The sequence below is a fragment of the Pholcus phalangioides genome, unplaced genomic scaffold, assembly GCF_987345545.1.
Source record: "Pholcus phalangioides strain wild (caught in Gottingen) unplaced genomic scaffold, Ppha-v1.0 ptg000007l_1, whole genome shotgun sequence".
Lineage (NCBI taxonomy): Eukaryota > Metazoa > Arthropoda > Arachnida > Araneae > Pholcidae > Pholcus > Pholcus phalangioides.
The window spans coordinates 57,230,758-57,247,482 of record NW_028301600.1 but is presented as its reverse complement, the minus strand read 5'-3'; the positions used below and the strand labels follow the sequence as shown (position 1 = coordinate 57,247,482).

The 16,725-nt window shown below is 35.8% G+C and overlaps 1 protein-coding gene across 1 annotated transcript in view; it reads left to right on the top strand.

Moving 5' to 3' along the window:
* Nucleotides 1-211: 211 nt before the first annotated feature.
* LOC149085537 (dual specificity protein phosphatase 7-like) overlaps nt 212-16,725 on the top strand; it is a 70,974-nt gene continuing 54,460 nt past the window's right edge. Inside the window, exon 1 of the mRNA XM_089233602.1 lies at nt 212-900. Within this exon, the coding sequence (XP_089089728.1) occupies nt 525-900 (376 nt within the window). The 5' untranslated portion in view covers nt 212-524. The remainder of the gene's footprint in view (nt 901-16,725) is intronic.

Below are 16,725 nucleotides of genomic sequence, written 5' to 3'. Positions count from 1 at the left end.
ACACACACACAACACAGGGAAAAAAAATTGGATATATAGACTTCATTCTCTTTTTTTTTTTCATATTCTACCATCGTTTAAGCTGCCAAATCGACCGACTCGAAATTATGACGTTTGGCGAAGAATTTCCCGATGACGCCAAATGGCTCGATGTTTTATCAGCAAAGGTGGAAAAAAAAACTAGCATAATCATCGCTATCACGATCACAAACGCGCGGGAGCTCAAAACGAGAAGAACGTGAACACCGCCGTTTATTTTAGTTCGGACTAATATTATTGCTCGATTCCGACACTAACTTGTCAACAAGTGTATGTTTATGTTGAGAGCATGCTTTTAAGAGTATCCATCGCCGTCTTTTATTTGTACCGAACTTTACGAACGAACAATTATCGGACCATGTGCATCAGAAATGGATGAAAATCGAAAGCAAAATCACTACCGACTATCATTTGTCGAAGCTTGAAAAGGCGGGAAAAATGATGTTAGTCAATTTTTGGACGCAGTTTTATTCGGTTTTGATAGCATGAGTGCCGAAGAGAGCTTTGTGGACGCGGGATTTTTTTCCGAAAGACTATTATGTTCAGATGGGGTTGGTGAATTGTTGGTGCTTGACTGCCGATCGCATAGTGAGTTCCACGAGTCACATGTCCGCGGTGCTGTCAACGTGACTTTGCCGGCGTCTGTGATCATGTTGCGGCGATTGGCGAACGGTAAACTCTCCATTCCGAGTGTCATCAAAGATAGTGATCATCGCGAGAAATTTAACAGACTTTGGAAAAAGAGCACCATCGTACTGTACGATGCGGAGAGTGTTTGCGTCCGGCACGGTGCCCCGTGTGTTCTGAGTACTCTCTTTCGCAGGCTCGTGCTCGAAGAATGCAACGTTTTGTGTTTAAGAGGTATTTATTTTTACACATTGCTTATCTTAAGAGTTACAGTAGAAGCTCATTATACCGGAATAATGGGGAAGGTCCGAATTAACGAAGGTCCGATTTATAACAAACAATTTTAATAGGGGAGTAATGCAACAAGGTGTAAATCAACGAAAGTACAGTATTAGCTATAAAAAGTGTTTATTATATATCCAATGAAATACAGCTTTCAACATGGGTTGAATTGGGAAAGATGTGTACGTACACACTGCATTAATCTCAATTTTTCTGGCTGGTGAGCAGTACGAGTCATGCAATGCACTCATGTTTACGCGAAACAACGCAATAATCTATGTTTAATCGCTTCATTTTGGAAATGTAAAATTCGTCAGTTAAAAAAATAAACACCTTTTATTTTTATTGCATTTCTTTCTGTCCGTTATAAGTGATTCCGTTACAATGGGGTCCGTTATAATGAGGTCCTGCTGTATTTATAAGCATCTATGTCAGGGGTCTTCGAACTTTCGGACATTGCGGGCCGAACTGAAACTTTTCACGTAGCTCGTCGGCCACTCTATAATATATATTTGGAGTTCTAAAATAGAATTCAGATTCGGAAAAGCGCTCAATGTAAGGTGCAATGGCGTGTTAACAGAAGGGTCGACGGTTCCCTGAGTTGAACCAGAGCCCCAAATGATTTTTATTAATTCCGAAATTATTATTTTTTCACCATTTCTGAAAAAGTTTGTGAATAATTAATTCGTTTAATAATTCTTGAATTAATTTAGATTACTTACTTAAATTATTCATTTTTGCAATTCTGTAATTATTTTTCGGGCGCGGTAGCCCAGGTCGATTAGATGCTCGCCTAAAGTACCAAAGGATGTTAAGAGGTGTCGCGAGTTCGATACCCGGTTCGTTCTTGTCAGAAAACTTTCCTGACAGGGGTACAACAAAAAACGACGACTTGCCCGCAGCAAAAAACTGCTACCGCAGGGAGTCCCCCATCGAGGGGTTAGCGCACCAACCTCTCGATGAGTATAAAAAACAAGCCTGCCGTTCGGAATCGGCAATAAATTGTAGGTCCCGGTCTAATTAGCCCTCGTGTGCAGAAAATGACCGTGGTGCGGCAAAAATGATCTGTAATAATTTTTCCATTTATTCTGAAATTGTTTCTTTTTTTAATTCAAATTGTTTCGTTCATCAGTTATCAAATAATTTTTTCATTAATTCATAATTATCATGAAATTATTAATTTTTAATTCTGAAATCATTTCTTTCATTACGGCATTTTGTAGATTCTGTAATTGTGTTTGCTTTTTTTTTTTTTGCTGCCGACTTTTCTATACTATCACATCAAATCAGAGGCCTTCGCAAAGTGTTTGGGGCACTTTATCCTTTTCGCTTCAAAGCTTATTTTTAACGATTTGTAATGGTTTTTAATGATTCTTTTTTTTTCAAGTTAAGACCTGGGGTACACATATGTGTACCAACTCAGATGGTCCTAGCAAAGATATCATATCGACCCAAATTAATTGAATAGTTAATCAATCAATTTCTTTTCTTTTCAAATGGCATTTTGACATACAATAAACACAGATCAATAAAAAAATTTTTTTTTTAATGTTAAGTTTTGGCTCAGGTGTGAAGACGTTACGTAATATGTGTGTACTTATAATAATATCAATTCACCAAATGCACAACGTTACTGGTGAATCTGGAAAAAATCTGACGCATCGAGCTTTATCGAATAATTTTTTTTACATTTAATTGTCTTTGAATGGTCTTAGCTATTTTCCAAAAATGGTCCGCTGGCCACGGCAAAAGTCTCCGAGGCCCGCGGGCCATGCGTTGAAGATCTCTGATCTATGCGATGACATTGCCGTTTTAGTTTATAAAGTGATCCGTTTTTATTTTATTTCTATGCATCTTGTGACTCATATCGTCGCTCACATCTTTCTTTTTGTTTAGCAATTTCGTTTCCGGTCGTAAGTCATCATGATGGGGGCGAAGATTAACTTTGAGCAACGCCAAATGGCTCTTGTCATCTATGACATTTCTACATGCTACGCGTAATTTAGTTGCGCGCAAATAATGCTTTTAGTCCTCGAGGCTATATTCTCTCGGTGTTTGTTCTCAAGATGCATATCTAATAAACGAAAAAATTCTAATTTTATCTTCAAAAATTTCTGATAGATAATATTTATTCCTATATAAAGAAAAAAATTATTCTCGTTACTATGCAAATAAGAATGAACGTAAGAAGGCAACGCAGCACGTATAGAAGTACAAATGCTGTCTTTAGTACTTCAATAGATTTTATTTCTTTTGTTGAAGATTGTGTCAAATAATCAGCCCTTCATGCCGAAGGGCCCAATAAAACTTTTCGCCTATGCTTGACATAAATTTATGTTTTAATAAAATTATTAGGTGCTTATCATATACATAATCATCATATTCTAGTTTTGTTAAGTGATTTTATTGCCTCAACCTGTATCTATAGCATTTGAATATCATCATGAATGACGTTTACAGTTATTTCAATTAATTTTTCTCTTATGACGGACAGGAGCGGCTCGAGGAGAAATTCTCACCCGTGTGACATCTTTTCGGCACTCTTCTGATTGAAAAAAAAAAGCCCCCAATGAAAAAAACCTGGAAAACGTGATAAAAATCAGTTTTCTGTGTAAATTATTCCATCCAACACTTCCACAGCTTTCATTTTACATACGAAACATTTAAAAAAAAAATTTTCTGCAATTCTGTTTTTTTTCCCACTAGTCCTAATGTCTAGTCCATAAAGTCAATGGTACCACACCCATAGCGGCGGTCTTATGGGTCGCACTGCCCTAAAGCCGTCCCCTGATGACGAGATTAATGTAGAATAATGTGTACGTAAATATTTTCAAAAGTTATTTTGGAATCGGAAGAAACTGAAACATTTTCTAAATTGGAACGTGTTACAACTGTTGTTGAATTTTTTAGTTCTGTTGTCGAGAAGTATTTGTAGGCTCGTGAGCTAATGGTTTTGTTGCCAAACTAGCATGCCATTTGTGAACAACATAGCTGTTACTGAAAAACAGTACAAAATAACCGCTTACTGACCGAGTGGTTAGTGGACCCACTTCCAGTTCGACAGTTTCAGTTTCGATTTCGGCCACAGCACTCTTGTTGTTGTTTGAAATCAGTTTTAAACAATAGTTTTCAGTCTAAAGGTAATCTAACTGTGGTGCGACGGAAATAAGTAGTTTTGTACGTTGAATCATTGAATATTTTTGATATTTAAGTATTTGGTACTTAGCTACACATTAGTTACGACGACGCAACATTATTTTATCGCAATATTTTTTTATTCACGTCCTATGACGAATCATTTAGTTGATAACGTGAATTTCACGCATAACATATACACGCCTATTGATGATATTATTTTCAGTTAAGTGTTCGAGAATTTATAAATAAATCACTTTTTTTCTTTCCTTCGCGAAAAATCTTTTATTTACTTACCTTTGAATTCTTTGAATTATTACTCGTGAATTTATGGCAATTTTACGTTATCGTTTAGAGTTCCTTCAATGGTTATAAATATACTGTAAGTTCAGATTAAACAAACTTTGACAAAAAATTCAAAATTTATCATGAAAATTAAAATTTTTATGAAAAACAAAATAATCACTGTATTTGCTGCGTATCAAACCACACCCCCCCTTTTTAGACACATTTTTACACTCAAACGCTTAGTAAATGCGTATAAAAGGCGCCAATATTTTAAAGTCTATTTCTATTTTCTTATACGCCGAGAAATACGGGAAGTAACGCTTATATAAAACATTCAGGAGTAAGTAGTTCATACATATGCAGGTTTTATGTATGCAGGCTGTCCCAAGTTGTTTGCGCAGCGGATATTTCTGTAACCGTTGACTTTCGAAACATCTTTCAATTACAGAAAATTTTCAAGTGACGTGCAGTTACTTGAAAATCTCAAAATTTGTTTGAGGGATCGTATACATGAAAAACATAAAGAAATTTACTTTTTATTCAGTCCCCGTGTGCCCAAAAACCAAATTAGAAAGTTGTTTCCTTGTCTCTTCTGAGGCCAACAAAAAAAATTCCACGTTTCTAAGTGCAATATTTACTGAGATATTCGAATTCGAAATCTCTCTGGGATATTTGGGGAATAAACATCGTTAAGTGCGGGTCGTTAAAACGGTCTTCCGCATTTAGAGCTGTTTTTTCCCAAAGCGGCTTCAATCTGAACGTACAGTGCATTTACGATAACGTAAAATTGTCACGAGTAATAATTCAAAGAATTCAAGAGGGTAAGTAAATAAAAGATTTTTCGCGAAGGAAAGAAAAAAAGTGATTTATTTTTATAAATTCTCGAACACTTAACTGAAAATAATATCATCAATAGGCGTGTATATATATGTGTTGTGTTATACGTGAAATTCACGTTATCGTCACGTGATGATTCGTCATAGGACGTGAATAAAAAATATTGCGATAAAATAATGTTGCGTTATCGTAACTAATGTTTAGCTAAGCACCAAATACTTAAATATCAAAAATATTCAATGATTCAACGTACAAAACTATTTATTTTTTGTCGCGCCATGGTTAGATGACCTTTAAACTGAAAACTATGGCTTAAAACTTATTTCAAACAATTACTCAAAGAGTGCAAACAATTTGGGACACAGCCTGTATATAATATATATATATTAAATAAGTTATAAATCAATCAGTTCGTGATATCATCGTCTTTTTTTGATAGAAACAATGAATTTCAATAAAGAAAACACTTAATAAATAACAGAGTAATGGTTTTATTTTGTATGAGCTTTGAGTTGTATTAAAATCTGATAAATTTGTTTAAAAAGTAATTTATATCACCATTAAACTTTTCTTGGTAGCGATTTTGCGACTGTTACGATATTCTTTCAAAAATTATCTTTTACTATATTATTTTAAACTATAGACTAATGAATTATAATCTCTATATCGTTTGAAACCACTGAATGCTGGAGTCCTGTTTCATTAGACAGCTTGCTACGATGTTACAAAGAGGCGATATTTTATATTACGTGAAGAACAAAGTCTATATTTTTCATTCGATATTGTTAGTTTCGGTTTCTTAATTTTAATGTGTGTATCATCAGCGTATTTGTCTTAACCAAGTGTATATCTAGAGAAAATCATCGCATCTGTAATATAAAAATATGATTATTTATACAATTATAAAAAAACATACAACTTATATATCTATCAAATTGATATCTCGAATTATAATTAGAGATTGTTTGAATGTCGTGCTTCGAATGATTTCTCACACTAGCTGATATAATCTGTTACATAAAGACGTTTAATCAATTTCTTTCCCTTTTGACATGCACATTTAGTGAACAATTATTTTCTGAATTATATTGGAGTTCTGTGTAAATACAGATAATTTTTCCGTCTTAGAGGTAGGGGAAAGTGCATTTTTCATATTGTCATTTGAATTCTCCGACGTGATCATAGCGCTGACAAACCTTAGCCTACATCTTTATCAAGATAATCATGCTTTAATAATTTTCCTTCCTTCACCAAAAATTAATTCAACGTACTCTTAGATTTATAAATAGATCATCTGACTTTTCACCATGTACAGTATTGTGATTTGAAACTGTCGCGAGAGAAACAATATGTTGTTTGATTCGTTAGTGAAAAAAGACAATCTCGCAAACGGAAAATGATTGCGTCATTCATATTAGAATGATGACGTATTGAAGTATTTTGCACATAAATGTACCAAAGAGAGAATCCGATGTCTATAACAAAATCTGAAGAAAATCCGGAGAAATATCTATTAAACGTAGGAATACGGCGGCAAGCTGTTTAATGTTACCCCCTCACGCCTCATTCATTCAACAAATGATTCGTAATAGCCGAATAACGGTTTGTCTCCGTGAAACTCCAACAACTAAGAATAACATCGCAGAAAATTCTCAAGAAATGCGAAATTTTCTCGCTGACTGATTTTTTCCGCTTCCCTAGAAGTTCTATCACTGGATACAAAGAAATCTTTTGGAAAAAAATATTCGAAAGATTGCAAAACACTTTTGCTTCGTCTTGTATGTGCAGTTTAACTCAAGCAAAAACGTTATAGCTTTTCGTAAATTCTTACACACACACACGACGCTAACATAACAACTATTCATTAATTTTCTCGATTCAGCAATCCAATTAGTCTCAATCAAGTTTGACTTATGTGAGATTATGTGTGTGTTCACGTCTTGCTAATTCCTGTAAAGCATTAACCAAGACAACGGTATAAATATTTTGCCACTGTAGAAATTGACATCTTTGAAAAAAAAAATATCCTTTGCTGTTGAAGGTGCTATGTTTATTGTAACATGGATTCAAAAAAGCTTTTTTCCCCTCAAACTAACACGTAGTTTACAAATATACAACATTGAACTGAATCGTCGACGATTGGTTTCGCTTAGAGAAATCAAGTAGAAAACTAGCACTTGTATTCTAACAGTTACATTAAAATTCTAGGCGCACTTATCAATTGGTTAGCATAAAATACATGTAATTTTTTTATTGCAAGGGATTTTTACATTAAATTAATTCTCTGATTAGATTCTTGCTTGCTGATTTTTGGTTCTGTTTTTTTTTTTTTTCATTACGGGATATTTAATGAGAAATTTAATCTGATGGGCTATCTAAAATGTGAATAAAATTCTGAATAACCAGCCAACAATTCGGCGAATTTAATTTGACATTCTAGTGAATGACATTAAGTACCAAATGGACGGGGGGGGGGGAATGTGTAGTTCTTTTGGTTATTTCAGAAATTGGATATGGAGAACACCAGTACCTTTCCATATCGCGTAGGGACACGCGTATAATTTTTAACTTTATAACTTAACTATAAAAATATCAAATTCAATATGTAATTTTAAGGGACACAAAAAGGCTGTGCGACTCACCAGTGACCATTTTTTCCCCCTTTACTAGTATTTCAAAAAGTTCACATTATATATGTTGAAAACGTTCTGGCTAGTTCGGAGAAATATAGCTCATTTTATGATATTCTCTGTAAATTAAAACAATCTGATTTTGTGGTAGTTATGAAAATCTAAAGCCGACATTACATTATAAAAGTTTGATAAAAATTATTTTATAAAGCTTGAAAAATGCAACCAATGGTTGCAACTCATCGGTTGCATTATAAAAGTTTCATAAATGTTCTTTTATAAAAATCGGTTACATTCGAGTGAATGTAATCGTTACGCTTACTGGTTGCATTTTTATATGAAAGAACTTTTCTACAACTTTTATAGTGTAATGCCGGTATTACACTATAAAATTTTGATAAAAGTTCTTTTATCAAACTCGAAAAATGAAACCAATAAGCGCATCGGTTATATCCGAGTAAACACAACCAGTAATCTTATTGGCTGCATTTTTCGAGTTTGATAAAAGAACTTTTATCAAAATTTTATAGTGTAATCCTGGCCTAACGTCGGGAAACTTGAAAAACAAGCAATAAGCCTATTGATTACATTCGCTTCAATGTGACCGATACACTTATTGGTTGCATTTTCCAAGTTTTCGAAAAGTTATTTTATAAAACTCGAAAAATGCAACGAATAAGGTTATCCGTTGTATTTGCTCGAACGTAATCAATTGGCTGTTTTTTCACGTTTTGTAAAAGATCTCTTATCACACTTTTATAGTGTTAACCCGGCCTAACACCGGTCTTAGAAATGATCACGTAACAGCTTTTAAAAACATTTTTCTCATAGTTTTTGGAAGGGGAAAATATGGAAAACGGACTAATTCATTCCCCTGCGTGGATTAAGTTTCAAGTCTTAAAAAAATTAAAAAATTAGCCTTAAAAAAAAAAAATTTCTGTACGTTTTATTTTTTACACGTGCGAAATAATTAGTTCTGGTTTTCATTTTTATTACTTTACCATAAAAGTCTGATAAAAGATCTTTTACAAAATGATGGGAAAAGGACCCCACACACACGCACGCGCGCAAGATTTAAATTTACGAGTATAAACAGTAAACACATGCGATTTTTTTCAGCGTTCAATCAATCGCCAATTCCCGTAAAAGTCGCCATTTGTTGCAGGTGTGTCCTGACCGTGAATGTATCTTCTTTTTCCGTATGACAAATGTTTCTTTTTTTCCCTTCATCATTGATGTTTCGAAGCCCATTCATGTGTTTTACACACGTTCCTGTTTTCAACCGTTTTCTTTTTGTTTTCCTCGATAGTAGGAAGTTTTCTCGAACACATTCATTTTTTCTCTCATTCATAATTATTTAATGCTTTTTTAAATCAGTAACAAAAATGCAACTTTCCCGGAAAGTCTTGCGTCTGTTTTTTTTTTTTGTTTTTTTTTTGTTTTTACACGTTTTGCTGTAATTTTCATTCATTGGAATTTGACCAAACTCTTTGACAGTAATAGCCGTATTATAATCAAATGTGGTATAGCCGTGTCTTTTTAAACTGTTATTACTATGAGAAACGATCACTCGAATTCACCTATTATACTACGATCGATAGCGAAAGGGTTTTTTTTTTTTTTCCTGGGGGCCCATTTAGTATTACGTTAGAATCGATGTGGGGGTGGGGGGTTCGGATGTGCTGACTTTTGATGACGGTGGGGGGGGGGGGAGAGAGGGAGTTTGAATGCTGCTTACGTCATCAACCACCCAGAGGGACGTTTATGTGTTTTCCGCCTGTGGGGGCGACACGAATTTTGCCGCCTTTCTCCCATCCTAATCTTAAATTCCTAATTTTCTTGACCACCCGGTGCTATATAACCTGCTCGGCCTCTACTCCTGCAAGAACACCGGTGTCTTTAAATCACTCTTTTTGTCACTCACATGCTTGCACACGGTTTTGGTCACTCGCATACCTTCATACGCTCTAAGTCACTCTTCTGGTCGTTCACCGTCATGGTTCCTTGTTTTATAGGTCAATCTTCATCATTTACACGTTTACACATGCTGTAGGTCGTTCTTTGTGTCATTCAGATGCGTGCAGGTGCTCTAGGTCAATGTTTTGGTCATTCATAATCTTTACACACGCTCTAGATCACTCTTTTGGTCATTTACATGCTTGTAACGCTCTACGTCACTCACTGAGCTGGCCCCTCGTGCTGTAGGTCACTCTTTGGGTCATTCACATACCTGCTAACGCTCTAAGTTGTTCTTTTGCTCCCTCACGTGCTTGCAAGCTCTCTGTGTCACTCACTGACCTATGTCTGTTGCTGTGTGGGCAAAGGCGGATATATTGAGGTTCATATAAATTCAGCCACCCTTTCTCATTCTACTAATTTTCGTGGCCACTCATTCCTGAAATTCGCCAACCCTCTGAACTTGCCGCCTTGGGCTCTATAGCCCGCTAAGCCCCTCTGTAGTAAATACGTTGCTGCAACTACCCTTTTTTAAAATATGAAATATTCTTAATGGCATCTTACATAGAATGCCAAAAACGATAAAGTTTCCCTAGTTTGTGGGCATCGGAACTAACATTCCCCTCTATTGATAAGTCCTCTATCAACACCTTTTGTTTTGTATATAGTCTACTATAGATGGTGTGTTGCCTCTATAGACTTCTTTCTCCAGTAGAACTCTACAGACTCCCCGCACGTTCTGTCTCACTTATGGGGATGGGGGAGGAGGAGTCAGCTAAACTGTTTTGTGACCAATCAGCGTATCACATGCGTTGTCATTGAGTGATATGCTGGACTCCTTTACATAAGGGGATACATGCTCTTCGAACGGGGGGATGTAGTTTACTGAGGGTGTGCTTTTTGTGACCGGAGGGAGTTGTGTACTTTCGCCTGGCCGTCTGTACTTATGATACAATTTTTCGTGAATGGCGGATCGCCATCCTCTTCTCCAACCTGATGTGGACGAGAAAATAGGCTGCGATGATTTGTGGGACAAAGAAACTATACTACTCGTGAAAACAATTTTCTTGTGTGATGGAAAGCTGCGACCACAACTAGTTCGAGCGTAGGTGGGATATTAAAAAAAGAAGCAAAAGTTTGGTATATTTATTTAATATTCTCCTTAAATACTTAATTACGCTTGATATGGGCCCCACCTTGTTTGGACAGCTTTTTTGTGCGACATGGGTCCACGTCCGCTGACTCTAAAGCTGGTCCTAGTACCAAAAGACCAAGAAGGGAAGTGACCCCAGATAGTGATTTGATACCTAAGGTCCTTCTGGAGGGGAATCCTCCTTCCAAACTATAATATCTGCACCTTTCCCCCCCCCCTCTCTCTGTCTTCCGTACGCCAAGAAGAGTCTTCAGAAAGGCATAAAAATGTAAATGCCATATTAAATGTTCATTTATTCTTTACATTTGTCTTTTATATTCATTTTATATTAATTTCTTATTGTTTTTAGTATATTAAACACTATATTTATTTTCTATAAAATGTGTTTTTGGTATCATTTTTGGAACGAATTAATTGGATTTACATAGATTCATATGGAAATAATTACCTCGGTTTTCGTCGGTTTCGGATTTCACCGATTGTTTTCGAACGGATTACGGACGAAAACTGAGGTATCGCTGTACCTAGCATAGGTGTAGGCAGGATTTTGTTAAGGATGTGGGGGTCAAACTTTTTCTCCTTCTAGGTTGCGTGCGCCAATGCTACCTAGTAATAAACTACTTTGCCAGTCACTACTTTATTGTACTGAAGCCACCTAATTCAATATAGATGAATCCAAATTTAGAAACTGACCAGCAATGGGATTGTTGTTTACGGGCTAATCTAGACCCCGAATGGCTTCACGACTGGTCCAGATATTGCTTTATTATCTACGGATTCATAAGGTGTGTGGGGGGGGGGGCTCCATTTCCAGTAGCACATGTTTCAGTCAACTAGTGATATCTCCATCTATCTTTCTTTTCTGTACAAAAATAAGATATGTGTTCATATTACCCGATAAATAAACGAATTTTCTCTTCCAATGATATTACGTTTTTTTTTTTGTTGTTTTGGTTGTTTTTTTTCCGTCTCGTAGCATCTGTAAGTTGATGGCATGTTGAAGGTCACATATGGTTCTGGTGTAACGTGAAATAAACTCCCTAAAGCTTGTTATCAGTTTTCTGGAAGAACGGAAACGAGTCACTGATTTGCTACAGACCCATTGTGCCCGGAAGCGGAAACTCATTGGCGTGTTTTTGGAGGCGTTTAATTTGGTTTCATCCGTTCACTCTACCACCATGAAATCCGCAAAATCAAATAATAGCATCATTCAATAAATAACCATGGAAAAATCAAGTTAGTTAAAAAAAGAATAGTCTATAAACGGATTGGGGTTCCCAAAGTAGACGATATTGCCTCTTGGGGGTACGGAACCGACCAGACAGGAGCAGAGGCATCCACCGAAGCAATATAGAATCCTAAACCTTTTTTTTTCCCCAAAAAGCATTCTATAAAATCCTAGTTCTGTTTTTCATTTGCGATGTTGCTGTTCATGTTTATTTCTTGACAAGGTTTCAACTTAGCTCTGTTTTTCTTCTATCCCAATGTCATCGAAAGTGTTACGAGTTTGTTTTCAGACCTAATCAAACACTAGTTTTTGCCTCTTCTTGTAATCCTTCAAGTTTAAGACACAGTAATGTATCCCAACTCACATTAACCCGCATTTAGGGCTTCTCGTCCTAATTTTTTTTTTCATTTAAAATCACTTAGAGCAAAGCGTGAAAGATTTTGACGTCGCTTTCTTAACCCTTTATAAATGTATAAGCGGCACAGCAGAAATTACTAAACCCCCTTCAAAATCCATATCTTTCTTAATGTTTTTAGCTTTCTTCCGATTAGAAGCAGATGGAAACTAATAGAGGAATATATTTTATATTGACAAATAATGTACAAGTATTGTATTGACTCTGGCCTTGTCAATGCTAAAATAAGGGGACTTATTATAAAGAGGCGAAATATCTCGTCAATGCTGCTGAAAGGGTTAAAAAAGACGTTTTCTCCGCGAAAGTCGCATCAAAGAGACAAATAGATACAACAATTGGGTCACCAATTGATCCGTATTTTACAGGACGTTCCCTTTTTACTCGTATTTTCAACGAAGCTTACTCGAATTTATAATAACTGAAATCGTACATGAAGACAATTTTTGTTACTTATAAATTGCATTACGTTAATTAAGACAGATATTCATGCCACATATTTTGCCGTATTCAACGTCTTTTCGTGAAATAAATTTTAATTCACTGCAGATTTGAAGAAGCACTTTATTTTCCTACCTAAAAGCAGTTTCAGACATGATTGGTAATTTTTCCACATTTGGAAATTTTTTCGGCGAAAATTAATGATACTATTTAATGCAACAGATTATCGTCATTAGATTCTGAAACTCAGTTGCCTCATTATGTGAACAATAATATGTCATTAAAAAAATGTACCACGATTTACGTCGTTAGTCTTAGTTAGTTAGTCTGCAGTTGCAATGTAATCACTGGACAATAAATCAAATATAAAAAATTAAGGATATATATAGAGAGAGAATGGCTCTAACCACGCATATTTTGCAAACATGTCGCTTCAAAATGATACAGTATAAAGTGTTTTTTTCTCACACCAATAGTAAAAAAATAGTATTGCTCTCTTTTCAAGTTATTTGAAGTTAATTTTCATTTATTGATTATCGGTGCGTAGATTGAAAACGACTTTTACCGTAAACCCCCCTATGCGAGATAAAATGATGGTTTAATTAAAAGTTTGGGCCGTTCAAGTATTACGTAAGCAACTTTTTGGCCATTTTTGACCCCCCCCCCCCTTGTCAGCAAAATTTCGTCACCAGCTCTGCCCCTCTGAATCCAACTCATATTTTCATAAAGGGTGATTGATGACGTAAGCATTATCCAAACCCCCCTCCCCCCCCTTGTCATCAAAAGTCAGCAAATCGGAACCCCCCCCCCCCATCGATGATGACGTAATACTTGAACGTCCCCTTTCTAAAAGAAGAGGTACTGGTTGAAATATACCGACAGTGTTGGAATTGCTTTGTCAAGTTCTAAATCCCTAATGCAATAAATTAATGTTTTATTCAATCGCTATTTTATTTGTTTTTCGGAAATTTCGGGATCGACGGCCTACTTCGGAAAAACAATTTCCGAGAATTAAACACCCAAATATAGTTCTACCAGATATCTTGGCATTCTTAATGCATTTTCAAAATAAAAGAAAGATAATAAATTGAATAAGACGAAAAACGAAAAATGGGTAACCAAATACGTAGTTGTAATCGAAATGAAATTACTGCGAAAGTGCTCGGTCGGATTAGTTTTGACTTGTTCTTCTGTAACGTATATTCGTAATTCAAGACTCGTGAAAAATTTATGCTAACAATTGATTTCCGTTTATATAAAATCTTTTATACTTCAGAGCGGGCATGAGACAATAATATCATTTTAACTGGAATGAATGAAATTTTTTTTTTTTATTCTTTATTATTTCATTATATTTCTCCTTTGGAATTCGTAATTTCCCGAAAAGTGTTATATTACAAAGTGGAATAAAAGTGAAAAGTGAAATATAATAACTTCATTTTGTTATATACGAAGGCCTTATTCGTTTTTTTTTTCTATTCTTATTCGAATTTTTTTTAGTGGTGCGTAGTTAAAATTTTATTATAATACACATTTAAAACAGTCACTTGTGTTTGCAATGGCGTTATTCACGACGAAATTGGACAACAAAGGAATAGAATCGGTTTGCCTTCGGTGACGAATCTAGATTGAGTTTAAGTACCGGTGACAGCCTTGTCTGTAGTCCTTCTGGTCAGTGCCTCAATCTTGTCATTGCTGACGAGCAACACCATGTCTCAATACTCTACAGTGGATGTGATGGTCTGGAGATTCATTCTCGGGGAACTTTGGTGGCACCCTAAAGTTCCATGGTACACAGGAAAACAAACCTTTATTTTCGATGTAATTTTATCCCGAGAATATCTAGTGGCACCCCTGACGGGCTCGCGACATGTTAGAGTGATGTTTGGAAATCACTGATTTAGACGTCCTACAGAGGAAACTGTAGACAGATATGCCAAAAGACAACATACGGGACTACGATACTTCCATGCTTGCCAGTATCACATGTTGTTTCCAGTCTATAGGTTATCCAACACGGTACTTGAGCCTTGTTTTACAGGTTTAGATACCCACATGTACTGTGATATTGCAATAACTTATACTGCACAATCACGCTTATAAAGTTGATTCCATTATGGCCGTTGACTTCTTTGACAATAAGTGTAACTATTCATTTCATAAATTGATAATTCTCTAAATATATAGAAAAACTAGAAAGCAATAATTTTTCGATGGGTATACAGGGTGTCCAGCAAGTGCTAATGCTGCCTTTATCTCATCAACCGACCTTCGCAGAGGTATAGTTTCAACATAAAAATTCCTAAAGGCGTTCAGAAATTACCATACCCTGCACCAGTTTTGAGAATGAAAATATAGTGTGTAACAAAATAAAAAATCTAAATTTTTATACGGTCCCCTCTGTCCTGTGGCTTCCAATTAGATAGTTGTTGCCCTGTATCTCCTAAGGCCAAAAATAAATAAATGAATAAAGTTCTTAAGTGCAATATTTACTGAGATATTCCAATTCAAAAATCGGTGAAAAGTTGGAAAAGAACAGCATAAATGAGAGAAAAGAGCGTTGGCCATTAGTTTATTGCTGTTCTTTCATAACTTTTCTCCGATTTTTTTAATTCAAATATCTTAGCGATTATTGCACTTAAAAACATGAAATTTTTTTTCTGTTGGCCTCACGGGACACCGGGCAACAACGTTCTAATTGGAAATTAGAGGGCAAGGTGACCGTATAAAAATTTAGATTTTTTTTTATTTTGCGACACTGTATTTTCACTCTCAAAACTGGTACAGGGTAATTTTTAACGCGTTTTTTAAACTGGAATCATACCTCTACGACGGACGGTTTATAAGATACAAAGACCGCATTAGCACTTATAGGACACCCTGTATATGTGGAAATAAAATTTTTAGATGAATACCAGTACATTCCTAATGTCAAATAAATTTCCACTTTTTTATATAAAACGCAATGCATGCGGAGAGACTTAGATTCAATTACCTTAAATCTCTCTCCTCCAATATTTTATCTTTATGCTAAAAATGGAAACCATTCTTCGTTATATGTAATAGCAGTCGCGTTTTCCGAGTACATAACTAATCCCTATACTATTCGTTTCTTGCGAAATCTATGTCTGCATCTACTTTCTTCCTGTTCTTCAAAAAACTCCCAGTCACTTCCGTCGAATGATAATTCAAATGAGTCTGGTATTAATTGGATGCGCGTTAATTCGCGCACTTGATGTGAACTCGGTCTCCTTTCTGTGGTTAATTGGATTGGTAACCAAGTGTTATAGTAATTACAAACACAGTTACGAGCACAAATGTCGAGGTTTGATACGGCATACCCCTCGACTCTACCTTTGTCGGACATAGTAGATCACACACGCTCAACCCGTGGACCGAATGTGTCCCTCGGAGTCGTCTGATGTGGCCCGCGACTTCAAACCTGATTCTGTAAAAATGAAATAAGTGACACTTTTTCAGATCACTTGGGTGACCTGCGGCACAGTTCCGGATAACTCAAGTGGCACGCAGCACAGTTCCAGATCACTTAAGTGACCCGCAGCATATTTATAGATCATCGCGACACAGTTCCAGAGAGCATAAGAAATCCGGTTCACATTTACAGATCACTTGAGTGACCCACGGCACAGTTCCAGATCACTTAGGGCACCCTCACAATATTTACAGATCACTGCGG